Source organism: Labrus bergylta, chromosome 7, assembly GCF_963930695.1.
Source record: "Labrus bergylta chromosome 7, fLabBer1.1, whole genome shotgun sequence".
NCBI lineage: Eukaryota > Metazoa > Chordata > Actinopteri > Labriformes > Labridae > Labrus > Labrus bergylta.
The window spans coordinates 13,419,365-13,446,836 of record NC_089201.1 but is presented as its reverse complement, the minus strand read 5'-3'; the positions used below and the strand labels follow the sequence as shown (position 1 = coordinate 13,446,836).

Here is a 27,472-nt window from a genome sequence, read left to right as displayed (position 1 = left end):
TGGAATGCGCAGATGGCACCATGATGGATCAAACCTTCACCAAAGAGGCTGTGCAACAGAGCCGAGTGTGTGTTGTGACGCTGATCGACCACCGACCCGACCCTTTCAAAGACCCGATTCAAGGCGTAACGTTTCTTGTAGTGTTCATGATTTCAAGCCAGACTGCGCTCTTTTATCAGCTTTACAAAATACAAATGTGATGTAAACATTCTTCCTTAAAATCAATAAAAATTAGAATCAGCAGCATTAAACGTGTGGACATTAGTATTATTATTCATTTGAATTTCTCTTGGGATCAATATGCCTGTGTACACATCTGTCAAATCGAGGTGCTGTAGTGTGCTGCACTGACGGACTGTTTTTATAAACATGTAACACGACATCCCAACTAGTTCCTGATCAGAGCAGACGTTTAAATCTTAGAAATGAATACAAAGAGTTCAGAAAGTGTCTTTAATAACTTTTTTTTTTTTACAGGGTCATGATATCACCATGGTAACATTTTGTCCTTAATTCATAGAAAACAATTCTTCTAAAGCAACTTTTTAGAATAAACTCATATTCTACTTGATTTGAATTCTTCTGCTCTAAGGAGAGGTGACGACAGACAAAGTTTTTCTCACATATTTTTTATAAACAAGTTTTGTACATATCAGTTTTAGTTTCTTTCATCCCCATGACGAGATCGGTCCATCCAAAGAACGTACAGCAGGTCAGTCGGTCACTAAAGCAGTCGATCAGCTGGCCAGCCTGTCGTTCAGGTAGCTGGACGTCTTGGCGTCCTGCAGCAGCGTTTTGGTGACATCAAACAGATTCTGCTGATAGGCCAGTCGGTAGCGGCTGTACACGTCGTCACAGTGCGTCAGCAGGCGCTTCACGTTGACGGTGGAGTTACTGGGAGCAGCGTCCAGCCTGAAACGATGAAAATAAACAAACAGAGGTTATAAAAAGACAGAACTCTTACCGCTTATTCACCGCTCAAAACAATAAGATCACAGGAGAACTACAAAATCACAAGAGAACTACAAGATCACAGGAGAACTACAAGATCACAGGAGAACTACAAGACCACATGAGAACTACAAGATCACATGAGAACTACAAGATCACAGGAGAACTAAAAGATCACAGGAGAACTAAAAGATCACAAGATAACTACAAGATCACAGGAGAACTACAAGATCACAGGAGAACTATAAGATCACAGGAGAACTACAAGATCAGAGAACTACAAGATCACAGGAGAACTATAAGATCACAGGAGAACTACAAGATCAGAGAACTACAAGATCACAGGAGAACTACAAGATCACAGGAGAACTATAAGATCACAGGAGAACTACAAGATCACAGGATGCAGTAAGATTGAAGCAGTGTTGTAAAACAAACCGGAAACCAGCTGTCTTACTTTTTGAAAATGTCTTCAAAGAGGCTGGAGGTCAGAGGTCGGTGGCGTTTGAGCTCCTCCAGGTAAACAAAGTCTCCTTTCAGGATCACCTTCTGGTACAGAATCTCTGCCCAGTCCGGACTGTAGCTGTACGCCTCGGACACCACAAACACCTGACGGACAGAGACACAGCCAGTATGAGCGTCTTCTCCTAAACGTAGCAGGCCCGTTTGAGGCCTCATCAACGTCAAAAAGATAAGAATAATACTTTTTATTTGTGATGCTGCAGAATGAAGAAAACGTGATCATGAATATAAAAGACAAGAAAGAGCAGGCAGACTTATCAAGAAACAAGAGGAGATTTAAGAAGGATGAGTCAGCAAAATGTGCAGGCGGAGCGAGGGCTATCATTGGCTGATCTATGTAGAACCAAACTTAAGTCTAAACATGACACACTGTCGTTGTTTAAGCTCAGGGCGGCATCACTTTCTCACTCAGGCCGAGTGTGGAGTCGGAGGAGGGCGGAGTCAGATGTTTAAAACAACATGAACAGACCTGGTAGCATCGGGGCAGAGCCATGACGGCGTTCAGCATCTCTGCAGGGCACAGGTTGACGACACGCACTTCTAACCCACGGTTCAGGAAGTGCAGCTGAAGAGCGACGAGCTTAGCTGTGCGAACACAACGAGCGGCCTGACGCACACACGAGTCCTGGAAAGACACACACACACACGCACACACACACGCACACACACACACACACACACACACACACACACACACACACACACACACACACACAGTATTGACATTGGTTCATATATGTAGTAGAAAAATACATTTTGAAGTTGGTGCCTTCTTGGCCGAGAAAAGGCAGAAAGTGTCTTTTTGGCTCATGTGGATGAAAGACACCAAATCCCAGAATGCACAGCACCGCAGGCCACTCAGAATCGGAATCAGAAATACGTTATAAATCCAGATGGAAAATCCGATCGTTACAGTTTCTCCAAAATATACAATATAGCAGTAGCGGCCGCAGCAGCCAAAACACAAGACTGTCCTGTCTGCAGCAGCCGTCTCGCCGCTATATTTATATTTTTTCGCCATTATCAGCTTTCTCCATAGAGCCTGTTACCATAGCTTCCAAGCAATATGGCAGACGTTAAGTTTCGATTCTGGGAGTGAGTTCCCACCCACTGATCTGTGATTGATCTGTAGCTTCAGTGGTCGAAAATATGAGGAACTAGCGTTGTAGTTTCACCACGCTAACCGCAACAGCTTCCAGTGATGCAAAGATCGTCATTTTGCGTCACTGGAAGCTCCTTTTCAGACTTAGAAATTTCCCATCTGAGGGGAAAATGAGGGCGGGATGCACGACCATTCAAAAATACTACCAGGTTTCTAATGATACGAAGCTTAATGCAAATGGGTGAAGTATCCCTTTAAGTACAAACACACAGCCAGTGAGTCCTGTGTCTATCGTCAGCTTTAACAGAGGAGTCAAACCGGTGCTCCACAAGCTTTACCTACTCAACAGTAAACCATCGCTTTGCGCTGACTGCAGGATGATGACCTCATGACGGAGAATGGAGTTAAAAAGTGGCGCCGCCAGCTTGGTCTTCTTCGCTGTGTTTCCCAGCGCAGCTTGCTTGAAAGGGGTGCTGTGTGACGGTGGCAGTCAGCGTTTTCTACTAGGACGCAGCCAACTTTTTCCTCCAAGCTGGCGGCCCAGGTTCAAATCCCACCTGTGGCTCCTTTCCCGCATTCCCCACTCCCTCTCTCCCTGATTTCCAACTCTATCCACTGTCCTATATCTCCATTAAAGGCACAAAAAGCCTAAAAAAAAAAAAAAAAAAAACAATGCGAAAGGTGAGGCTTCATCAAAGTCCACCCGGACGTAAAACGACGATGATGATGTTTGTGATGAGAAACGAGACTCATTCTGGAACAATATGAGTGACTTTTAGTGGATGCAACAAAACCGGGTCGTAACATGTCAGCAATAACAGCCTGTTACCCTGACGACCACGTGAATGACCTCCAGCGGAGACCTTTTTGTCTTTCATTATTTCAACCAGAGCAGATCTGAAAAAATTAGTCGCATGTCAGGGTAACATGAAGAGGCGTTCAGGTACCTTGGAGAAGCTCTCTGCAGCGTCCTTCAGCAGACCCAACACTTTGACCAGCGAGCTCTTCAGGTCCGGAGTCACGACTGTTAAAGAGACACGTCGACACATCACACGGTCAAAAACAAAGACAAAGAGGAGGGCTTCTGGGTGCATTCTTTCGAAAAATCTAATTTAAAGTGGACATATTCTGAAAAACTTCTACAGTGTTTGTGAACATATATTTGGGTAACCTGAGTGTCTACTGACCCACAAAATGTGAATTAAACCCATCCAGTCCTTTTTTTGTGGTCTGCATAAGTCTTACAACACAGAGAAAAATGCTCCGTTTTAAATGTGCTCTCCTTGTGATGTCACAGTGGGATTCTAGTAAAAAAAATAATCCCCTCCCCTCCCCTGGTATCTCCACCCATGGACTCCACCCCAGCCGAGAAATTTTTGCTCAGGTCGGCCATTTTTATTCTCGCTACAGAGGAGCGATGTCTACTGGGAAAACTCAGGGGGGCTCAATGCATTTAAAGAGACACACACACCAAAACGGAGCGTTCTGAGAGAGCTAGTTTATACAGGGTCACAAATCTCCTCTGGTGCTTGATTCATGTTATATTTTGACCAAAGCACAGCACAGATGTTTCATTTAAACCACAGGGGACTGTTTGAAAAGGTGGAAAAGGGGGAGAATATGTCCTCTTTAAGATTTGTAAGGATCAGCAGGGACCTGGAGCTCGCTCACCCCAGGGCTGAGACTCGATGATCTTGAGCTGCGTTCTAGCCGCCATCTCGTGGTTCTCTCCAATCTCCCTCCTCATGCTGAAACACAGCGCCACCATGTTGTGCTTCTCGCTGTCCGCAGGGAGGCAGCGCTTTATGTAATCCAGCAGAGCTGTCTTCAGGCTGGAGCTCTGAAGAGGCACGGAGGGACGGGGATCAAGATCAAGATCAGGTTAATGGTTGACTTATAATAAACATTAAAGCATAGTTTGAGTTTTTTTATTTTTAGACATCAAACAATTCAAATGTTTGGATCGGGATTAATCACTGAATTTCAAACGTTAGAGTTCCCGTCCTGAGGGCTAAAACACCCTTGACCTCAGCTGTTTTTTTTTGTCGCTGAGCTCACAGCGCTCTCAGTTAAAACAACACCACGCTCGTCAATGTCACATCTCCCTCACCGACCAATGGGACTTCTGATACTTCAGCTTTTTGCAACAACAATGGCAATGGAGACATTTCGAGTCTGACTCGTCTTTTGGAGGGAGCAGTTTCCGGATGAGTCAGGTGAGTCATGTCCTGACATCGTCACATGGCCGAGGGGAGTAGAAGTTCATTTTTGTTACCTAGCAACAGTGAGCGCTGGTGAGAAATACTCTGAACTGGAGGTTGTGGGCGCTGTTGTCTGAGGACACGGGCCCTAAAGTTGACAGGTCTACGTTGGCTTCATCTATGAAATACATTTGTATGTGTGTGTGTGTGTGTGTGTGTGTGTGTCCACCTGTCCTCTGTCCGTGTCCACTTTCTTTCTCAGCAGCATCTCGAAGCGATGGTTCTGATGCAGCAGGTCGAAGATGTAAGTCATTTCATTGTACCTGCCGATACCTGTCAGCAGACGCACCTGGGCACACACACACACACACACACACACACACACACACACAAATTATTTACAAAACAAACAGATTCAGAGAAACACTTTGATCAAGAATGAAGGTTTGTGTGAGGGGGCGGGGCTTACCAGCAGGCTGTAGTGCTCCCCGGGGGAGAGGTGGGTGTGGCTGAGGTGACGGGCAGCTTGCAGAACTCTGACGATCCCCTCCATGTTACAGGTGAGACTGAAACAGTCGTGAGCCACGATCAGCAGCTCCACGACTTGTGGAAACAGAGGAGAGTCAATAAAAACAATTTGTGTGTGTGTGTGTGTGTGTGTGTGTGTGTGTGTATGCATGTATGCGTTTGTGTGTCGTACTGCAGTTGAAGTCTCTCAGAGGAACACTGTTGAGGTTCTCCAGCAGTTTGAGCCCCACCAGGTTTGGATCTTCACACAGTTTGATGAGCTGGACCAGAGAGTCCCGCCCCTCTGCGGGCCGGAAAACTTGCCTCTCTGCTGACACACACACACACACACACACACACACACACACACACACACACACACACACACACACACACACACACACACACACACACACACACACACACACACACACACACACACACACACACACACACACACACACACACACACACACACACACACACACACACACAGAGAGAGAGAGAGAGAGAGAGAGAGACACACAGCTGACTGTCTGTTCTAACCTCACTGGTGTAGTTAAATAATAAGTAACATTTGCGGCCTGCAGGTGTCCTGTTCTCACCTGGCTGCAGCTCCTGCGTGGAGGCCAGCAGCGCCTGCACCACAGCGGAGGAGACGAGCTGGGCCACAGAGTACGCAGACAGACCCTGAGCTCTGATGAAGGCCTGAGCCTTCCTGAAACGCTCGGGCTGCTCCGAAAGCAGCAGCTTCTCCAGCACCGAGCGAGGTTCTTCCCCACAGATCTGACCGAACGAGCACTGCAGCTCCTGGAAGAAACACAGACACACAACGCAACACAAGACACTTTAAAGGAGGATTCTGGTGTTTCAGACGTCGACCTCTTCACGATGGACATTCATCATATGGCAGAAAGTAGGAGGAGTCACAGGATATTAAAGGCCAAGGTACCTTTAACCTCTAACAGCTGCATCATAAGCCTTGATTAGAAAAATGCTAATTTCTGCCTCCAGACATCATCATAAGACTTCCTTGGAATATGGTGACTTTGGCGTTTGAATTCAGAGATATCACACCAGAGGGAGTGATGTATTAAATATCAGCACTGCTGTGATTCGCTCGTAAGCTCGAGGCTGCAGGAGACATTTACAATTCAGTCATAAAGCGATCCGATTCCTTCTTTGAACACTGTCCGTACCTTGGACAGCTGGTAGAGGTTGAGGACTTGTTTACAGTAGTGTTTTCCATGTCGACACTGATCAACGAGCTTCTGGAGCTGGACGACCACCTCGTCCTCGGGGAGTGGGACCACGACAAAGGAGGAGAGGCTGTTGATGGAGGCAGCTGGAGGAGAGAAAGAGAGAGACATGTAGCTTAGCATGTAGCATGGAGGTCAATTGAAAAGTTTCTAAACCACCTGGACTTGATCGAGGACGACTCAAGGTGTGCTTTGATATTTTTGTGTTGGTGCACTCAGCTCCTGATGATGAAATCTTTCAGAGTATCAGTGAGGTGGTGTTTAATATATCTTTGTATAAACTAGAGGTCAGGGTGAATCTTACAGCTGGTGATGCTCTTCTTGGGCGGAGCCTCCGACGCCTCCTCTGGTGCTTCAGGGTTCGGTTCTCCCGAGGCTAGACCCCGGCAGCGCAGCACCACCCACATGTCCGGGTGATGCAGGGAGAAGTAGCGGCAGACCCGGCTGGCTTCATGGATACTTCCTTCATCTAATAACTGACCAATCAGAGCAGCCAGAACCTTCCTCTCCTCTGGACTCAGTGCCTGGTCGACGTTCAGCTCCTCCTGCTCGTCAGGAGGTCCAGGGAGTCCGTCCACGCTCAGACACTCCTCCGTGTTCAGACCTGAGATGTTGGAGAAGGAGATCTCCTTCATGAGCACCACGTACGTGTTCATTTCAGGCGTGATGGCGGGCGGCGGCAGGTTGAAGACGCTCTCCTTCTCGATGGTGACGGAGAGGACGCGTCGTCTGACCTGGCTCACCCACAGCTTCTTCTCCAGAGCCTTCAGTCTGTCCACAGGAAGTGGGCGGAGCAGAGAGAGCCAGTGCGCGGCGAGGCAGAGCAGCAGGCAGCGCTCCTGGACGTCCAGCAGCTCGCTCTGAGCCTCGGACGAGTCTGCAGGGTCAGTTTCCGCCTGAGACAGGAAGAACTGAGAGGCTGATTCAGGATCAGTGCTGTCCGCCTTCAGCTGATCGTTACATCTCCTCCAGAAACTGACTCGAGTGTCCAAACGTCTCCACTGCCGCTTGGACTTCTGGGAGCTCACCTCCTGGAGGAGCTGCATCGGAGACAGAAATGTCAACAACAAGGCACACAATCGAGTGGAAATGCATTTTTCTTTTTAAATTCAGACCTGGCTGAGCAGCAGGCGGTGGACGGCCAGTCCGGCTAGCAGGGCGACCTGACGGGCCTGGCTGTAGCGCCCCCTGGCCTGCAGAGCATCCACTGCAGCCTGGAACTCCTCCTGCTGGACGGAAGGAGAACTGCACTGCAGCAGCCGCAGAGACACGCTGACCTCTGAGCCCTGAAGGAGCTGACTCAGCTGACTCAGCTTCCTGAAGTCTGGACCTGAACACAAACACAGCAGATACAAACACAACTGAGTGACAAATCTAAACTAAATCAACCTGTGCACCTGTCCCGAGTCAGCAAGAAATGGAGGTTTTTACAAGTCTTGTGTAGTATCCTCTGAAAACACAAACCAGAGATCAGGAGGAGCCCCGTAAGGAAAATAAAACGTTGACCATTTTGTTAATCAAACCTGAACATTCTGGCCTAATCTGACAGATCACGAGGTGACGGACTCTCAGATCTACAGGTGGTCTACACTCCCTCCCGCCCACTACGTGCTCTGCCAATGAAAGGCGTCTGATCCAACCTTCACAAAACGGGCCTAAGTCTCTGACTAGACTCTTCTCCTCTGTCGCCCCCCGGTGATGGAATGAACTTCCAAACTCTATTCGATCTGCAGAGTCCCTCTGCACCTTTAAGAAAAAGCTAAAGACCCAGCTCTTTATGAACACCTACTAACTTAATGATGATGGTCTCAATATTATTGATGATGATAATGGTTTTTGTTTGATAACGACGACTTATAAGATGGTTTCTATACTGATTAGAGCTCTCAAGAAATGCCTGTCAGCACATGTGTGTCCAATCGGACTCAAAGCTGATCGTTTGCTCTTACTGACATTGTTCCCTTTTTTTCTCTCTCCTTGCTTGTGTTGTACTTACTCTCTGATGTACGTCGCTTTGGATAAAAGCATCTGCTAAGCGAATTGTAGAATTGTAGAATTGTAGATCTCACCATTGGATTTGAGGAGTTTGTCGACGTCGGCGAGGAGCTGCAGCAGCCTGTGGAGGTCGTACTGGGAGGAGCAGTGCTGCAGCATGGTGAGGAGCAGCACCGAGGCCTGACTTTCCACCCACTGCAGCGGGAGTTCACCAGAGGTCGCTGGGCCGGCGTTTCTGAGCTGAGTACGACGAGGATAATGAAGTTAAACTGTGTTATCACTGGATAATACTGCAGCTTTAAGGTCCCTGCAGGCTAATTATGAGTGTATAAGATACTGCATCTCTGCACAGAGCCAGAGGGCGGGACTTACAGCGATGAGGGTCCTCTGGAAGTCCAGCAGTTTGGCTTTGGCCTCAGAGAAGTTTCTGTAGTCATAACACAACTCAAACATCATCAGCACCAACACCAGAGGACAGTCCTGAGGGAGACAAGGAGGACATCATGCCTGCCACTTATCTGTGTTTGTTTGTGTTACATATTTTGGGGTCGGAAAGACTTGAAGGAACAGCAACCAAATGAGACGTAAACACATCTCTGCAGAGAAGAGGAGTCAGATCAAAGTAGGGCGCAGACATTGTAACCATACAGCCTGTTGGGATTCTGCTTCTGAAGCATACAGTGGCTGGGAAGTGCAAACAAAATTACAAAGTTTGAAACACTTTTGTAAAGTTTGAGACAAATCTACACTTTGGAAAACAGATTCAAAAGATGAGAAACACTTTTATGAGTGCCGAGACATGAACTCTGGTCATGAGCTATGGGTATTGACCAAAACAAATGAGTTTCCTCTGGAGGATGTCTGGGCTCAGCCTTAGAGAAAGGGGGAGGAGCTCGGACATCAGGGGGGAACTCGGAGTAAAGTTGCTGCTCCTTCACATCCAAAGGACGCAGTTGAGGTGGTTCGACATCTGATTAGGATCCTTGTGATCGCCTCCTGTTTGGAGGTTTTCTGGGCATGCCAAAACGGGAGGAGACCCCGGGGTAGACCCAGAGCTTTCTGGATGGGTTATATATCCTGTCTGGCCAGGGAACGCCTCAGAGTCCCAGAGGAGCTGGTAAACGTTGCTGGGGAGTCTGTGTTGACTTACTGCGCCTGGTGCTACTGCGGCCCGACCTCGGACCTCAGATGAAAATGGACAGATGGATGTAAGTTTGTTTCATAGCTTTGTAAAAGTGTAATTTTGTTTTGCACTTCCCAGCCACCGTAAAAGCAATCTTCAAAAAGTAATTTCAAAATGTGTAGTATCTTTTAGTTATTCAAACCCAAAAAAATTTGAAATAAAATAAAAATACTGGAATTCTTCCTTCATGTTGACGTAAAGTGAATGGAAATATTAGGGATTGTTAGCGCTGTACATAGCTTTTCTTATGACATAATTTATTTTATTATCCACGTGTGAGGCTTGTAAGACGATCAAAGAGCAGAATATGAACAAGAGAATCAACTGTATGTCCTCCTTTAAATCCCAGTTCACACCTTCAGGACTGAATTTAACTCTCTTCAAACGTCTCTCTGTGATCACGCTACATCTCATGGGTTCTAATCTCTTATTTTTTTACCCTCTGGAAGAGCTGGAAGCCCCGTAGGAGGGGCCTGACGTGGCCCCGCCCCAGCAGAGTCCTCCAGATGATTGACAGGTCATGCAGGGTCCACTCATGGTGCTGCGGGGCTTCGTCCAGGTGGGAGGTGGCTTCATCAGCTGTGGCATCATCGACCGATGTCAGCACCCACACGCACATGCATGGCAGCAGCCCGGCCTCCTGTCAATCAAACAAGTTTTAAAGCGATATGAAGCACATGGATCGTGTTTAAGGCTTTAGGGAATAAAAACGGAGGAGAGTTCCGTTCTTTTCAGAGAGTCTTTCTTTTTTTTGGAGGCCATTTTCCAGTTTATCCAGCTTTTCCTCTAAATACCGAAACCATCGAGTTATCATCATCCAAAAGTCTTTCTCTGTAACAGCAGGGATTGTTAGGCGTGTAAACGTGGTTACCTGTTGACATGCAGCAAGTACAGCCAGTGTCGGACAGCGTTGCACCAGCGCCTCCTGCAGCAGGTACCTGTAGGGCGCCTCCTCCTCCTGGCTCTGCAGGAGGACCTGGAACAGCTCCCTGGGGTGCTCCGAGCTCCCAGATGCCCTCTCTGCGCTCACAAACCCCGTCAGCTGGTCCTGAGAGCCCTCACTCCTCCTCTGACTGTACACCTGCAGGTCCTGAAAGGCCAGACTCAGGTGGGCCTGGAGGGCAGGGCCGAACTCAGATGCTAATGACCTCACCTGCAGGAAGAACCAAATATGGTCGCATTAAAAAGGCTAAACATCCATGAACTGACAGAGTGTCTGTGTATCCATGAGTGTGATCGTGTGTATATGTCACAGAGTTTTAAAGTGAAGATGGTGGAGGTGTGTGTTCACCTGTTCAGGCGGGAAGTTGTGAAGCTGAACAAACAACAGGAAGTGGATGAACTGTCCGTCAGCAGCGCAGTGGGAGGGGTAAACCGAGCTGAGCTTCAGACTGTGGAGCTGACAGAACTGAACGGGTAACGCCCACTCCTGAGCCGCCTCATAGGATGACCTGACGCACACACACGCACGCACACACACACACACACACACACACACACACACACACACACACACACACACACACACACACACACACACACACACACACACACACACACACACACACACACACACACACACACACACACACACACACACACACACACACACACACACACACACACACACACACACACACACACACACACACACACACACACACACACACAGCATTTTAAAGAGTCCTGTATACACCCTTTTAAGAAATGAAAGATCGCTGGATTCAAAATCTGCAACTGAACTAGTTAATATTTAAGATCATACATGATGCTGGCCCGACCGTCTCTTGAAATGAATGATCTTAAATTAGCCGTGTTGATGAGATTACCTGACGACGCTTTTCTGCTCCAGAATGTGAGTCACTGCAGCCTCCAGGCAGCCAATCAGCTCGTCTGCGGCTTCAGGCTCTGCCTCCGCCATCTTACCACCTTAAGACAAAGAAACACAAAAACAGTCAGTGTGTGTTGTATGTACTCGGAGTGTGTAGCAGCAGAGTGTGTGTTGTATGTACTCGGAGTGTGTAGCAGCAGAGTGTGTGTTGTTGTGTACCCATAGTGTGTAGCAGCAGAGTGTGTGTTGTTGTGTACCCATAGTGTGTAGCTGCAGAGTGTGTGTTGTGTGTACTCGGAGTGTGTAGAAGCAGAGTGTGTGTTGTTGTGTACCCATAGTGTGTAGCAGCAGAGTGTGTGTTGTTGTGTACCCATAGTGTGTAGCAGCAGAGTGTGTGTTGTTGTGTACCCATAGTGTGTAGCAGCAGAGTGTGTGTTGTTGTATACCCATAGTGTGTAGCAGCAGAGTGTGTGTTGTTGTATACCCATAGTGTGTAGCAGCAGAGTGTGTGTTGTTGTATACCCATAGTGTGTAGCAGCAGAGTGTGTGTTGTGTCTACCCAGAGTGTGTAGCAGCAGAGTGTGTGTTGTGTGTGTTGTGTGTATTGTTGTGTACCCAGAGTGTGTAGCTGCTGCGTGGCAGCACAGTGTGTGTTGCATTGGTTCCAGTGCTGCAGGATGGCGTTCATGGCTCTGATGTCGACCCTCATCGTGAGGCTGCAGACTCCCAGCAGCTCACAGAAACAAACGCACGCAGACGCCACAGACGGGACATCGAAACACTGCAGGGCCAACTGGTACACCTGCAGCCACACCTGCTGCAGCCTGACCCACAGACACATGCATTCATGCGCACACACAAACACACACACACGCACACACACGCACACACACACACACTACAGATGTTAACTACAAAAACAACGTTTATTCTTCTCTGCTGAACAGTTGCATTGTAACTCGCAGCACTCACAGAAGCTTGACGTCACAGCAGCCGCTCAGCTGCTGCACGAGGAAGGTGGCGTACGCAAAGGACGGTCGGCCATGATGCAGGTAATACAGGAAGTCGAGATTCTCCACCAGAGCGTACCTGTTGACCAGGTGAGGGCTGGAGAAATGAGGCAGCTCTGTCGTGTCTGTTGAAAAAGAGTTCAGAAGTGAACGTAAAACACAAATAAATCACGACTACAGTCTGAAAATATCGCTGTCCCGCGTTGGGGTTGAAGAGCAATCAAGTGGAGTTACAGGATATGTGTCCTTCAAAGCTCACCTGTGGAGTTGAGCGTGTTCGCTGCCTGCCAGCCGAACAGCCTGGATGGGTCCAGAGGATGGAGCGACTGGAAGACAAGCCAATTGATAAGTTGTCCTTAAACTTTACGTCTCATGTAACACACATATGAGGGCACATTTGTGAGAGGTGCTAACTGACTCCTGTGAGTGAAGTACTTCCCTGATGATATATCTGTCAGGTGTGAGCGTACCTGCAGCAGGTGGTAGACGGAGATGTCAGAGGACGGGCTGTTTCCTCGGGGCCCGGCAGGGAACAGGGCGGCTCTGAGTTTGGGATGAGGGGCCAGCGCCATCTTCAGGAGCTGAGGGTCAACAGTCCTCTCTGATCTGCCCAACCTTTCACCCTGAACAACCACCTGAACACAGGAGGATGGAGGACTGTTTCAAATGAATAGGACATGGAACTTCCCTTTGTAGTCTGACTAACAGGTACAAAAAACCTCCAGTAGATTAGTTCACCATGTCTGCACCATAATTCTTAATGTATCAAAGTATCATCTTAAGAGAATTGGTTGTTCTTTTCCAGAATATCTGCTGGGATGAGAGGTGATGTTTACCTGGTCGATTCCTCCAGGTGCAAACATGACGGCAGCCAGAGCGAGCAGACTGTGTCCCTCTAACAGCAGACTGCTCAGAGACGCCTGGCTGCCCGGTAACAGAACCTGAGCACTGGTTAGAGATGCCTGAAACACCAAACCTGGATCTGGAACAACAACACACACACACACACACACACACACACACACACACACACACACACACACACACACACACACACACACACACACACACACACACACACACACACACACACACACACACACACACACACACACACACACACACACACACACACACACACACACACACACACACACACACACACACACACACACACACACACACACACACACACACACACACACACACACACACACACACACACACACACACAGTTTACATCTTTGACCTGATCTCAGGAACAATGAGCAGATGCTGCAGCCTTTGGGTACCTGACAGATCTCTGGTGATCTCCTGGATCTTCACGAGCATCTCAAACCACGGCTGACTCCCAGAGAGGCTCTGATTGGTCAACAGGGGGCAGTTTCTGGGCGTCAACCTGCGGAGGACAGACAAAGAATGTATCTGCAGCTACACAGCTTATCGTTGTTTCTTTTTTTTTTGGATTCTGACTCAGCTGAAAAACTAGAAAAGACGCAAACATTTAATAGTTTCCAGCACCTACCTGTAGTGCTCCAGGTAGGAGTAGAGCAAGTACTGCAGGCCGTGCTCCAGGCAGAAGGTGATGAAGAGGCTGTGCAGGTCCAGGCCGAGGGGGGAGCGGTGGTGAGGGATGGGGGGAGAGGCGGACATCACGCCCCCCCCCTGAGCCAGCCTCCACAGCAGAAGCTCCAGATCAGACAGCTCATCCGGGATGAACAGAGCTCTCCTGGAGGAACACACACACTGACATGAACGCACGCACACACTGGGCTTTTCTGTCCACGCCAGGTGGACACCTTGGACGTTTCTTTTTGAACCGTTATCAGATGTTTAACTTCAGGAGGAATCAGGAGCAGTACCTGGCCAGCAGGTCCAGGATGTTCTCCCTCATGTACGAGCTGCACACCGTGTTATTATTAACCAGTTCCGGGGTTATCTCCGGCCACTGGGAGGCGCTGGAGGAGCTGCTGTTCTGGATCCAGTCGACCACCCGGCGCTGGTCGTGGAGGGCGGTCAGGTAACGCCACAACACGGCTGACTCACAGGAAGGCAGCTCTGATGAAGAAAGAAAACCACAGAAGAAGAAGAGAAAGGACTCTGTGAGATCTTTGTCGTGGTTTTTAAGGAACAGAAAAGTTTCTCTGGCGTGTTTTCACCTTGGTGTTTCAGTCTGGACAGGAGGACGGCGGTCTGACAGCTCTGGTCCCAGTTTCTCACCCAGTCCAGTCTGAGGTTCCTCCAGAGCCCCCCCTCCTCCTCAGACCTCCTCTGTCTCACCAGCTCCTTCAGGACCTCCTCACCTCTGCCTGCCCCCCTACACACCATCTGAACTGCCCTGAAGAGATGGAGGAGGGGAATATGAGCGGGGTTAGACAGAAGGAGGAGTGATGTGACGCAAGATTGACTTTGTCCCAAAGGAGGCGAGAACTCCCAAACGGAGATCTTCAGGTCGTATGTGTGGCGTTCTTTTTTTTCAAATAAGTGGCTCTGAACAAACACAATATCTTTCATGTTCAATAACGTGAAAAATAACAGATCAAAGCAACATCGTGCTCTGCAAAAAAAAAGACTAAAAACACTGCAGTACACATGACAGGCCAGTAGTTGGCGGTGAGCGCTGAGGATTCAAAATGGCTAACACACAAACGTTTGTGTGGACGGACGATGAGGTGGGGTTGTGACCCTACACTACAAAGAGAGAACATTTAGGGAAAATGTTGACACTTCCATAAACAGAACTCAGGAGTCCGCCATTGTTGTTGTAGTCCACCTACTCGCTCATGACTATTGACGGCATATTTCCAGTTAACTTTTGCGTTTTCAGGCACCCAGAACACTGATGTTGTGTAAACTAACATTCAGAAAGTGACAGAAGGATACAGCTTCAGTCTGAAGTTGACGATAAACATGACCTCACATGAAAGCATTTAACAGATTCATCTTGTCAGATTCATTTCGTCTGCACCTGTTTGTTGTGTTTTTTGCAGAGCAGCGGGTTGCAGGCAGTGATCCCAACTTCTCCATCTCTCTTATGAACTCCACACTCTGCATCTCCTCTGCTGGAAAATAACTCCGCCCTGACAGCTCCTCCACCTGTAAAATCAACCAATCAGAGGCCTTAGGAACTTGTACATCAAGAACACATACTTATCTGGTAGATAGATTAATAGTAGTAAACAAAAGGATAATTTTTAGTGTGAATATTTGACACAATTCTACTATTATCACTGACATTGAAACCATAAAGCTGTATCATGTGTCATTCTTCATTTCTGTGTGCACATCTGGTTGTCTTTATCCATTTCTGTCTCTCTGCCTCGTCCTTTAGCTCACATTTTTAGTCACGGCCACAATGGGTCCGGTTGCTTTAGGTTTGAGGATTCTGCCTGCTAGAGGACATTTTTTCCCGCTCATGATGGAGTAATGTTGGCCTTAGATTGGTTAATTGACAAATATAAAACTTCTTAAAGGTCTAAGGGAAGAATGTGAGAGTTTTTGATCCAGTAGGTGTCGCCCTTGAGCTCCAGCATGAAACCAAAACAAACTTCTGTTTGGCCACACCTCCTCCATACTGAAGCCTCCTCTCTCCTACAGAGACACACCTCCAACCCCACATTCTACAATTCACTTAGCAGACGCTTTTCCCTTACGTTCACACCAAGGAGTTAAGTGCAGACGGAGGAAGAAATCTTCCTTAGCTTGAGCTGATATCACCTGCGCCCTGCATTGTTGTGTTAGCATGCTAATGTTAGCGCTCTTTAGTTAGCGCGTAGCTTCATATTGCATGTAAACTGACACAAAATGAGCGTAATCTAAAAACTCTTACTAACATCCAAATAATCAGTATGTTCTTCTTCTCTCTAGTTCTTGACTAAAACAGCTTTTATACACAAGGGGAGGAGCCGGCCGTCCCGTCCATGTAAACACGGTCTGACAACAACACAGCCAGTGGGACTCGAGCTTCTCACTCATTGTAGACAGTCATGACTCAGAGACACAATTACACAGGATAGACTGGACAGCATATTCCTCCTGTAGCCGATATTAGCAGCCACGTTTCACAACCTCTCTTCCTGCAGGACTCAGGATGTGGATTAATATCTTGGTTAACTTTTAATAAGAAACAAAGGAACTGATCAATGATTTAAGTCTCCCTCTCAGACAGGCTCTGGAAGACAGGATATTATAAACTTTTACAACGCCTGGAGTAAACAACCAAGCGGAAACAGAACACTCTGCTATCTACGAATTGACCCCAAAGACATGAACTATGACCGAAACCAGTCTCTGCAAAGTCGTAAAAATTGAGCATCTGTGGAAAAGACTGCTGGAAGACTGATTAAACCACAGCGTTCAATTCTGCATCAAATGAACATTTATGTATTTCTTCATCTAGATATTTGTAATTGTCACATTGAATGTATTATAATCATCCTTTTAAACTCAAAATCTGTTGAGTGAATGTTCAGAATAGGAATAAGAGTTATAATAGTTTTAATAGGAATTTCACGTGGAGTGCTATTGCCATCTAGTGTTAGAATATCCATGAATATGTAACCTTCATAATTATACATTTAGACGTGTTATAAAGCATACTCTTTGATATTAGCTATAGAAGGTGTTATTTAAAAGACACCAATTTCTTTTCCTACTTTATTAATATGTCTTATTAAGAATGTTGACTGTATAACATGGTTTTGTTCACCTACAGACGGGATTAACTGAGGATGTTCCCAGGTGGTTTGATTTTCATCTCAACATGAATCTGATAGAAATGTTTGTCTAAATATATGACGTGAACCTACATCAACGTGGATCTGATAGAAATAATGTCTAAATGAATGTATGGTGACGTATCTATGTTTAGATTCTTATTCTTAATCTTATTGAGTAAACTCAGTTTAATTTAAACAATTGTCCTCCGGTCAGAGTGGGAGTGACCCTTCTCCTGCAGGGCCCCCCCCCCCTCTCTCTGGCAGCTGATAAGAGTTCACACTCAGCTCAGATCTCCAGTTTTGTAGTTTTTAGTTAGTTTAAAGTTTTCAAGAGCTAGAGCTTCAGCTTCTTGCTCGCTTCTCTTCAGTCTTCAGTCAGAATCACTTCTTTTAAGTTTGTGCCGTAGAGACGACTCTCTGCCGAACTTTTATTTTCAATGCACATTTTTTTTTGAAACATCAATTCTTTCTGGATCAAGCAAGGCTTTTGAACTTTCTTCTCTAAAGTCTTTGCTCTTCAATTTTGAACGCCAATTCCTTAGTTTGGATTCATCGAGATGGCCATCAGGTTAATCTGAATTGGAAATCGACGTATCAAAAGACTCAGACGACGGCTGAATCGACGTACAATCTCCATCCCAGCTGCACACTCCAACCCAGGTGTCAAGGCATCTAATCTGGGATCAGAGCCTCTCTGGGCCTGAAAAGAACCACTTGCCAGAGACTGAAATGCGGGACCAGCCGGCGGAGTTCAATCGAACACATCTCACAGTAAGTGTGCTGGTTGCTGGTGTTGGAAGATTAAGTCTTGAGTCGTGTCTATTCAGAGCCCTCCTTTAAATCTAAATAGAATCCCAAAATTCATTTATCAACTTTTTCCCTTTTTGATCATTTGCTGATTAAGTCATTCAAACAATACCGCCTCTTATCTCATTACTAAATATAAAATGTCATACATTATATTTGCATTATCCCGATCATAATAATCATATTCTTTATCTGTTTCATCTATACCTTATTGTTTACCCCTTTTATATTAAATTTTACACATAAAATTCAGAACTTTGCCTGTGTGTTTTCTTGTTTAACATTTCCAGAACTTACTTCTTTCAAGATATGAAACTGACTGATTAATTAATTAACTTAAACCGTTAAAGTTATTTTTTTCCTTTAACAGGAAATGGTGCCCCTTCTAAATCCGAAGTTAAATAAAGATATAACATCTTAATAAATGAATTACGCTACACTCCTTTAAACTGACCGCAACAAAGAAAAAAAAATAAATCAAAAAGATGAATGAGAGTGACGGACTCACCACAAACTCTCGGAGGTGCTTGTCGTCGGTGTAGAGACAGATACTGTGCAGCTGCTTCTTCACACTGAAACCCTGAAAACACAAAAAGATAGTTTAATAGTTAATAGTTATTTATGTACAAGTTATACAGACCCTTATGTGACATTAAACAGATTCTTATCTCCATATCTGTCGCCTTGTTTGATTGACTGATATGTTCATTTCAATAAATTAAAGGGATACTTCACCCGTTGAAACGTGACTCTGTATTGACATTGGGTCGTATATGTAGTAGAAATGTGAAATAAATTTTGAAGTTGGTGCCTTCTTGGCCGAGAAAAGGCAGAAAGTGTCTTTTTGGCTCATGTTGATGAAAGACACCAAATCCCAGAATGCACAGCACGGCAGAAACAGTTACTGTCGACAGGCCGGACTCTCGCGCCCAGCTCCCGGTGGCTGGGCTCGCGGCGGCCAGCACCCGGCGGCCGCAGCAGCCAAAACACAAGACTGTTCTGTCGGCAGCAGCCGTCTCGCCGCTATATTTATATTTTTTCGCCATTATCAGCTTTCTCCATAGAGCCTGTTAGCATAGCTTCCAACCAATATGGTGAACGTTAAGTTTCGATTCTGGGAGTGAGTTCCCACCCACTGATCTGTGATTGGTCTGTAGCTTCAGTGGTCGAAAATATAAGGAACTAGCGTTGTAGTTTCACCACGCTAACCGCAACAGCTTCCAGTGACGCAAAGATCGTCATTTTGCGTCACTGGAAGCTCCTTTTCAGACTTAGAAATACAGAGATTTCCCATCTGAGGGGAAAATGAGGACGGGATGCACTACCATTCAAAAATACTACCAGGTTTCTAATCAGCTCTCTATCAGCTTAATGCAAATGGGTGAAGTATCCCTTTAAATTTAACATTCAGGGCGAGCGTGTTTATAAAACATCTCGTCGACGTCTTTGAGTGACGGCTCTGACCATGTTGGTGAGCAGTGTGTTGGCGGTCTGCAGGTCTTGGTGCTGCAGGCAGGAGAACACCTGACGTAGACCCTCCATCTTCAGAGCTGACAGACGCTGCTCCGGACGGCCGTGCCTCCGCAAGGCGACCTGGGCTCGGGGGATCTGATTGGTCAGGATGGACTCACGGACCACTTCCTGCAACACACACACACACACACAGAGGAAACATAATGAGACATTTGAGGATACTCAAGATTTAATCCTGATATTATATTTAGGAAAAACAAAAGGTTAAACATGAAACCTCTGTGGACAGCAGCTCCCATTCGTCTCTCGGTGCCTCCTCCTGAGCCGGATCAGCGGAGTGGGTACTGGAGGTGTCACCCCCTGCAGGCCACGGGAATCTCTTCATGTAGCCCCTCAGTTCTGTGACATAACGATCCAGAATGTCCACGCAGCTCTGCACGCCGGCGTCCTCGTCTGCAGACACAACGGAGCAGATTTAAGGAGGACGACCTTTGAAGGGTTTAAAGGTCAAGTCTTGGAAAAGGATTTTAATGTATGTCCTCCTTCTAACTTTAGATTCTGGTCCTGAATGCTCTGGATTTGTTTGGACCAGAGAAGGTAGGGGGTTTTAAGACACCCCCACACGGCCGTTTTGGACACCCCTCGGTTTGCCAGACATGAGAGCAGTTATCAGGTCAACAGGTGTTGCAGCAATGGAAGCGGGCAAGAGAACTGGTTCAGATAGAAGTGATTGTACCCGACCTAAAAAGCCTCTGCATGTTTCTAATAAGCTCCATGAGCAGAAAGGTGCTCAAACTAGGATCAATATTGGAGATGCTTTTGAAAAATGGAGAGAAGTTAGAACACAGAAAGGTTTACAGACCGAAGCAGAGCTGGCTAAACACTGAAGCTTCAGTGTCCACCACATGGTGACCTGTGTGAGCATCAACTCTAGAGAGGAGGGGGCGGGGGGAGACAGCTCTCTACAATGTTTAGAATTTGGACTGCAGTACCCATTTTAAACACTAGGGGTCAGAGTTACATACTGCTCCTTTAAAATTAGTTCAGCTCCACAATACTGGCATCACTGTTCGACACTTTAGCTGGTGGCTACAAAAATACAAACCCTTCTCTCCTCTCTAGCTCCACCCCTTCATCCAAATATGGTCACTTCTTACTCCAAAGGAAAAAAATCATAAAAGCCCAAATGCCAAACTGGAGACATCTTAACGTGATCGGCTTCTCCGTCCACTTCTTAAAAAACAGCATATGCTTAGAACATAAGTGTGTGTGTGTGTGTGTGTGTGTGTGTGTGAATCCTTACAGTGTGTGTTGGACAGGACAGAGCGGATCTGTGTGTTGACGAAGCTCAATGTGATGTTGAGCAGCTGTTCAGAGAACTGTCTGCTCTGAGCTTCGCTGTTTGAATCTCTGACGGCTGAACACAGGAGGTCCAACGCGGGACACAACTGCTGCACACCTGCACACACACACAAAGAAACACACACGTTAGCAACATGAAGTTCATACACAACAGGAAGTACAACATAGATTACATTTCTAAACAAGAGCATCTATGAAACTACAGTTATTTGAAAAAACTGTGTTGCACAAAGACTACACCTCTGAGCATTTAATCTGTTATCATGACAACTCAGAATCAGAATCAGAATCGGGTTTATTGCCAAGTACATTTACACATACAAGGAATTTGACTTGGTGTATTGGTGCTAAACAATTAACAAGGAAATAAAGCAGAACTAGCAACAACTTAAATAATACAGTATAAGAAGCTATTACAATATATAAAATAGAGTTTAAAAATGAAAAATATTAAATATTAAAAATAAAAAACACAAAATGTACAAAAGGTGCAAGACATTGAGACATTGTTCATGAGGCTGACAGCAGAGGGGAAGAAACTGTTCTTGTGGCGAGAGGTTTTGGTCTTGATGGACCGCAGTCTCTTACCAGAGGGGAGGGTCTCAAACAGTCCATGTGCAGGGTGAGAGGGGTCGGCCACAACCTTACCTGCACGCCTCAGGGTCCTGGAGGTGTACAGGTTGTGGAGAAATGGCAGGTTGCAGCTAATCACCTTCTCAGCAGAGCGGATGATGTGCTGCAGCCTGCACTTGTCCGTTGCTGTGGCTGCAGCGTACCAGACTGTGATGGAGGAGGAGAGGATGGATTCAATGATGGCAGCGTAGAAGTGAACCATCATGGTCTTTGGCAGGTTGAACTTCTTCAGCTGCCGCAGGAAGTACATCCTCTGCTGTCCTTTCTTGATGAGGGAGGTGATGTTCAGCTCCCACTTGAGGTCCTAGGTGATGATGGTCCCCAGGAAGTGGAAAGACTCCACAGTAGACACCGTGGATTCATCGATGGTGATGGGGCTGGGGGCGGCGGCATTTTTCCTAAAGTCCACAACCATCTCCACTGTCTTCAGAGCATTAAGCTCTAGATTGTTTCACCGCACCAGGTCACCAGATGGTGATCCCCACCAGAGATGAGTCCAATGAGGGTGGTGTCGTCTGTGAACTTGAGGAGCTTGACAGACTGATGACTGGAGGTACAGTTGTTGGTGTACAGGGAGAAGAGCAGAGGAGAAAGAACGCAGCCTTGAGGGGAGCCAGTGCTGATAGTCCTGCTGTCCGAGACATTCTTCCCCAGCTTCACCTGCTGTTTCCTGTCAGACAGGAAGTCTGTGATCCACCTGCAGGTGGACTCAGGCACGTTCAGCTGGGAGAGCTTGTCCTGGAGCAGAGCCGGGATTATTGTATTGAAAGCAGAGCTGAAATCCACAAACAGGATCCTGGCGTAGGTTCCTGCTGAGTCCAGATCCTTGAGGATGAGGTGGAGGGCCAGGTTGACAGCGTCATCCACAGACCTGTTGGCTCTGTAGGCGAACTGCAGGGGGTCCAGGAGAGGGTCTGTGATATCTTTGAGGTGGGAGAGCACAAGGCGCTCAAAAGACTTCATCACCACAGAGGTCAGGGCGACGGGTCTGAAATCATTAAGTCCTGTGGTCCTTGGGCTTTTTGGGGACAGGGATGATGGTGGAGGACTTGAAGCAGGCTGGCACATGTCATGTCTCCAATGAGCTGTTAAAAATGCCTTTAAAGACTGGAGACAGCTGATCAGCACAGTGCTTCAGGGTGGAGGGAGAGACAGAGTCTGGTCCAGCTGCTTTGCGGAGGTTCTGTCTCTTAAAGATCTTATTAACACCAACAAGAGGTGTCGCTGGGGTGTGGGGAGAGAGGGCTGTTGTGGCGGACAGTCGTTGAGGGTCCTGAATCCCTGCTGTGACAGTGGAGTCGTTGGTTTCCCGGGCTGTCCCATTGTCTTTCAAAGCGACAGTAGAACTCGTTCAGGTTGTTGGCCAAACTAATTATTATCTAAAATAGCTGTAACTGTCTTTAGTAATCAGTCGTGTACTTACAGTCCGTCAGGCTCAGCGTGGAGGTGGCTGGCTGATCGGCTGCAGGGTTCAGGATGTTTTCTTTACTCTTCAGGTAGAAATCCACCGTGTCCAGCTGACGGTTCTTCAGTCCAGCCTGACCAGAAGACATTCAGGTGAGTTAACACATTTCTAATTTTCTAATGCGTTAACCATGAGAGAGTGTTGTTTCTTACCTGCAGAGCGTGGATGGGGATGGAGCAGCGCCCCCAGCTGTTCAGGTGACACACTGCGTCCACAGTTGCGGCACTGCCGAACAACATCAGCCTGCTGAGCAAATCCTGCTGAGAGACCGAGAACAAGACGAGGAACACGCCGGCCTCTGCAGACAGACGGACAGAAAGAGATTTATTTCACCCTGCCGACATAGTCGATATTCCTCCCTAGTGGGGTCAAGTAGTGTTTTGTGGGCGGAGCTGAACTGATGGCAGACAGTAAATCCACAATTCAACAACAAAATACTCTGCTGAAGAAACACTTCAGTCCTACTCAGAGCGCCGTTTCAAGTCACGTTAATAACGCCCCGTGTGACGTTACGCCTTCAACCTGAATGTCCCGCAGGCGTTATGGGAGGACCAAACGTCCTACCGCCTTCTGAGGTAGTAACAGAGGCGTTACAGAGGGGAGACAGTTTCAGCTAAGCCAGTGGGGGAACGCAGTGCTGTGTGTGTGTGCATGACTGACTGTGTGTGTATGTGGAGCTCCCGCTGGGCCGTGCTTCTGCAACGCCGAAATGAAAAGTGACCACCTCACTAATATTACACTCATGCAGAATAAATTTAAATGCAGACGTGATGACCACTGCGGCACTTTTGCGAAAAAAAGCATTTATGTTAAATTGCAGCAGTAAACGTTAGCGGGAGATGCTGATGATGTTGACTGTGTCAGTGGCCGACTCACTCTTCAGCAGCAGTCTGTGCTGTCTCTCTCCACAGTGCTCGATTGGGGCCGCCTCGCCCTCCGCCTTGTGGTAGCTCACACTCCTGGACTCTAAATCCCATAAGACCACTGTGGTCTGTCTGTTCCCAGGTGAGACGAAGGTCAGCTGGGCAGAGAACTCTGTCACGGTCAGCAGAGACGGAGAGGACGACTCGGCGACGGATAAATCGGCCGTAATCCCACCAGGAGGCGCTCTGCTGTGGCCCGAGGACGGAGCCGGGTGGGACTTCAGGTGGGGGAGGGAGGAGGACCAGGAGCTGCCAACAGGGTGGAGGGGGGAGGAGGAGGGAGAGGGAGCTACTACCTGCTGGGCTCTGCTGTGCATGGAGGCCAGACGAGCCTCCCAGGAGCTAAAAGAGAGGTCAAACTAAAGGTCAGAGGTCAAACTAAAGGTCAGAGGTCAAACTTCAAGCAGAATATAATATATATGACAGTTAATGGACAGTGTGTACATTCTGCCACCAGGGGGCTCTGTGTTGGTCTTAAGTTTACCGGTCAGCACTGAAGTCTGATCCGAGGGCGGAGAGGCTGCAGTCGGAGCTCGACAAGCTGTCCTGGTCCCAGGGGTGCTGGGGCCTGAGAGGAGGGCGAGAGAGGGGGGCAGGACACAGTAGGTGGTCCGGATACATCCTGGAAGACACAAACATTAAACTGAAGTTTGTTTTCCTCTCTCTCGGGTCTAACGAGCATGATGAACTCTCAGTTGAGTCTCCGTGGGAGGCGGTTAAATGCTCTGATCTGATGCGCGATCGTGGAGCGAATTGGTTTATTTCTCCTCGAGCCGAGTCAAAAAACATTCTCAGAAAATTACACTAGATCAGATAAGAGATACATCTGGCAGAAAAAGGCAAAACAGACAGGCGATGTATCTCTTAAATCAGGAGTTAAATTGCTCAGTGGGCAGAAAGATCCACATTCATACCGAGTGAGAAGTTCAATTGTTTGATTAGCTGCCATTTCATGCATCCAAACACTGGTGCATGAAATAAAAAGGTTAAAATGAAGAAAAAGAAGAGAGAAGAGAAAAGAAGACTTTTCTTGCACATGTTCCTGTCGTTGTACCTGAAGTAGTGGCCGAGGTCAACGGCGACGGCCGTGTGAGTCTGAGTGACGGCTACAGCTGTGCTGAGATCAGCTGACACCTGGAGTAGGCAGAAGCATGAAGAGGAGGAGAGCGAGGAGAAGGAGGAGATGAGGTCGTCCTCTGCAGCGCCAGAGCTCAGGTAAGCCGGGAGGTCGACGGTGGCCAGCAGGCGGCCATCGGTGAGGTCACACACAGCTGGAGGACGGAGTTAAAGAAGAGCAGACACAGACGGAGAGACACAAAGCTGCTTTCATAGTGTCACTCAGTTTTTAGAGCAGGCGTTTAGTGCATTTCATAACTCGGAAACTCGTTGTCCCAATGTGTCCGACAACACATGAATGTACCATTAGTCCTCCAAGATGGCGGCCCATGTTCCAGACCGGCCTGTGGCTCCTTCTAAATTTCCTGCTCTATTCACTGTCCTTTCAAAATAAAGGCACACCAAAAAAATGTAACCATAAAAATATTATCGTCTGTATTTTGTTGTACTTTCAGTTTTAGCTTTTTGTTTGTATTAAATATAGATATTTTTATGTAATTATTGTCAGTATAGTTTTGTGTCGTCTAGGTAACGTCTGGCTGGTTTAGGTTTAGTTACTATAAATACGTTCATACGGTCTTAGCGGTAGAAACAACGTTATCATATTAAGACTCGCTCAGTGAGGATACATATGATTCCCGTGCTGCTCAGGATGAACAGGGTTTCTCTGCAGACACAGTGATGGACAGCTGTGTGTCCGTCTCTGTCTGTCTGGATTCTGCAGCAGGATAACGTCTGCAGCTCCTCCTCCGTCTGATGACACTGCAGCTGCAGCAGCCAATCAGAGTTCAGCAGCAGGCAGCAGCGACCCGCAGCAAACGACAAAATCTGCACCGACTGCAGCTCACACACACCTGAACATGGAGACAAAGTCAGTGTTAGAATATCTATAAATAAAACTTGCATAGAAAGGGTCAGTCATCTATTTCTGTATGGGGTCCGACCCTGATGACAGCGGTCTCTGTCCTCACCGTGGTCGTGCTCTCTGGCGGTCTGCAGCAGGCGGTCTGCAGGACATTCACACACACAGAGCAGAGAGACCGAGGTCGATCGTTCTGCTTCCGCCTCCAGAAGCTTCAGATCAAACTGAGACCCGACACTCAGCAGTCTGAAGCTGCTGACGCCACGCCCGTGGACGACCACCTCCTCCCAGACGAAGCTGGAAAGAAAACCAGCATCATGACAGGTTTCAGTTCTGATGGGAAACTACTTTATTTTAAAAATCAACAGTGGGAGAAGGGAGAAGTACCTGGGCTGTAAAAAAGGAAAGATCTTCATTCATATTTTACCGAAAGAGAGAGCACTTCTCATATCACATGTTATTGTATCGTATCTTATGGTATCGCATCGTACAGCATTGCATCGTATAATATGGCATCGCTGCACAACGCAACACATCGCATTGCATCCTATTGAGATTGCATTGCATATTATCTTATGTAGGATTTTGTTTGATAACTTTCGATATAATCTTTCATTAAAATAACGGTAAAGTTGTCTTTTCAAAACATGAATATTATCTATAAGTGTCCAAAATGTTGTTAAACTTCCTGCACTTCAGTACGAGTTTGATGAATTAGGAGTTTATCCACTGTAAGATACTTTCCCGATACATTTAATGACTCTATTTATCTGGGATGTTGTTCAGAATAAATAAAAACAATCTAAAAACGTGGCAGACTGAGGAGGACTCACTCCGTGTAGCAGCCGTCCACTGCGGCCGGAGGGGCCTCTCTGTCGGCCGGGTCCCACACCACTAGCCGGCCCTGGACCTCCAGACACCCGAGCAGGGAGCCCCCAGGAGCCAGCTCGGCTTTGAGGACGTCTGCGACCTTTCCACAGTGCTGGTTCTCCGGGATCACACACACCTCTATGGAGTCCTTCTCCATCCGAGGAGCCGCCTCCAACATCTTTACGCGTTAGACTGAGGACTATTTAATCCAGCGGAGGGTTACACAGCTCGCTAAGGAGACATTTAATATCAAAACATTCAATTTCACTCATCAAAATAAAGAGTACAAAGACAGCAGAGCAGGAACTGTCATGTCAACAGCAGCTGACACCAGGTGGTCACATGCCCTGTTTCCCCCTGTCAGCTGACCCAGGCTGACCAATAGGAAGACCACACACAAGTCCGCTTAATCGAGTGACGAACAGAAAGTAAGACCTTTTTTTAAATAGGTTTTTAACAATAACTTAACTCCGTATTTATCGCTCATTAATTGCAGTACCTGCCGAGACTGTCGTTTGTAGGATGGAGAATGAATACAGACACAGACTCCTTCACAGACTTTCACATGTGTATGACCACTTACCTCCTATGTAAACATTATTTCTGTAAATATCCAGTGTTTGGCGGCCCATGATGATGCTCGTTTGTGTACGTGCGAGCACGTATTTATATAAGTTACATA

At 47.1% G+C, this 27,472-nt stretch overlaps 1 protein-coding gene across 2 annotated transcripts; it reads right to left on the bottom strand.

Annotated features, from left to right (window-relative positions):
- Window positions 1-439: 439 nt before the first annotated feature.
- On the bottom strand, window positions 440-27,134 carry spg11 (SPG11 vesicle trafficking associated, spatacsin). 2 transcript variants are annotated; one of them, XM_020634927.3, is made up of 40 exons: window positions 26,754-27,134; window positions 26,030-26,217; window positions 25,688-25,912; window positions 24,997-25,213; window positions 24,427-24,564; window positions 23,896-24,284; window positions 23,172-23,317; window positions 22,978-23,092; window positions 20,863-21,018; window positions 19,837-20,012; window positions 19,551-19,727; window positions 18,595-18,666; window positions 15,530-15,657; window positions 14,721-14,899; window positions 14,424-14,619; window positions 14,087-14,290; window positions 13,854-13,960; window positions 13,398-13,543; window positions 13,032-13,196; window positions 12,821-12,887; window positions 12,524-12,686; window positions 12,167-12,375; window positions 11,550-11,649; window positions 11,012-11,171; window positions 10,592-10,873; window positions 10,160-10,360; window positions 8,910-9,017; window positions 8,612-8,777; window positions 7,658-7,872; window positions 6,847-7,582; window positions 6,483-6,628; window positions 5,889-6,093; window positions 5,477-5,614; window positions 5,246-5,379; window positions 5,006-5,125; window positions 4,247-4,415; window positions 3,523-3,599; window positions 1,943-2,098; window positions 1,409-1,560; window positions 440-912 (listed from the first exon to the last, which is right to left on the bottom strand). In XM_020634927.3, exons 1-40 carry the CDS (start codon window positions 26,966-26,968, stop codon window positions 738-740), a joined length of 7,218 nt encoding a protein of 2,405 aa, XP_020490583.2. In that variant the 5' UTR covers window positions 26,969-27,134; the 3' UTR covers window positions 440-737. The 2 variants fall into 2 exon arrangements, with proteins under 2 accessions (XP_020490583.2, XP_065812874.1); XM_065956802.1 differs by having other exon boundaries at window positions 5,477-5,611; window positions 26,754-27,133.
- Window positions 27,135-27,472: the final 338 nt, after the last annotated feature.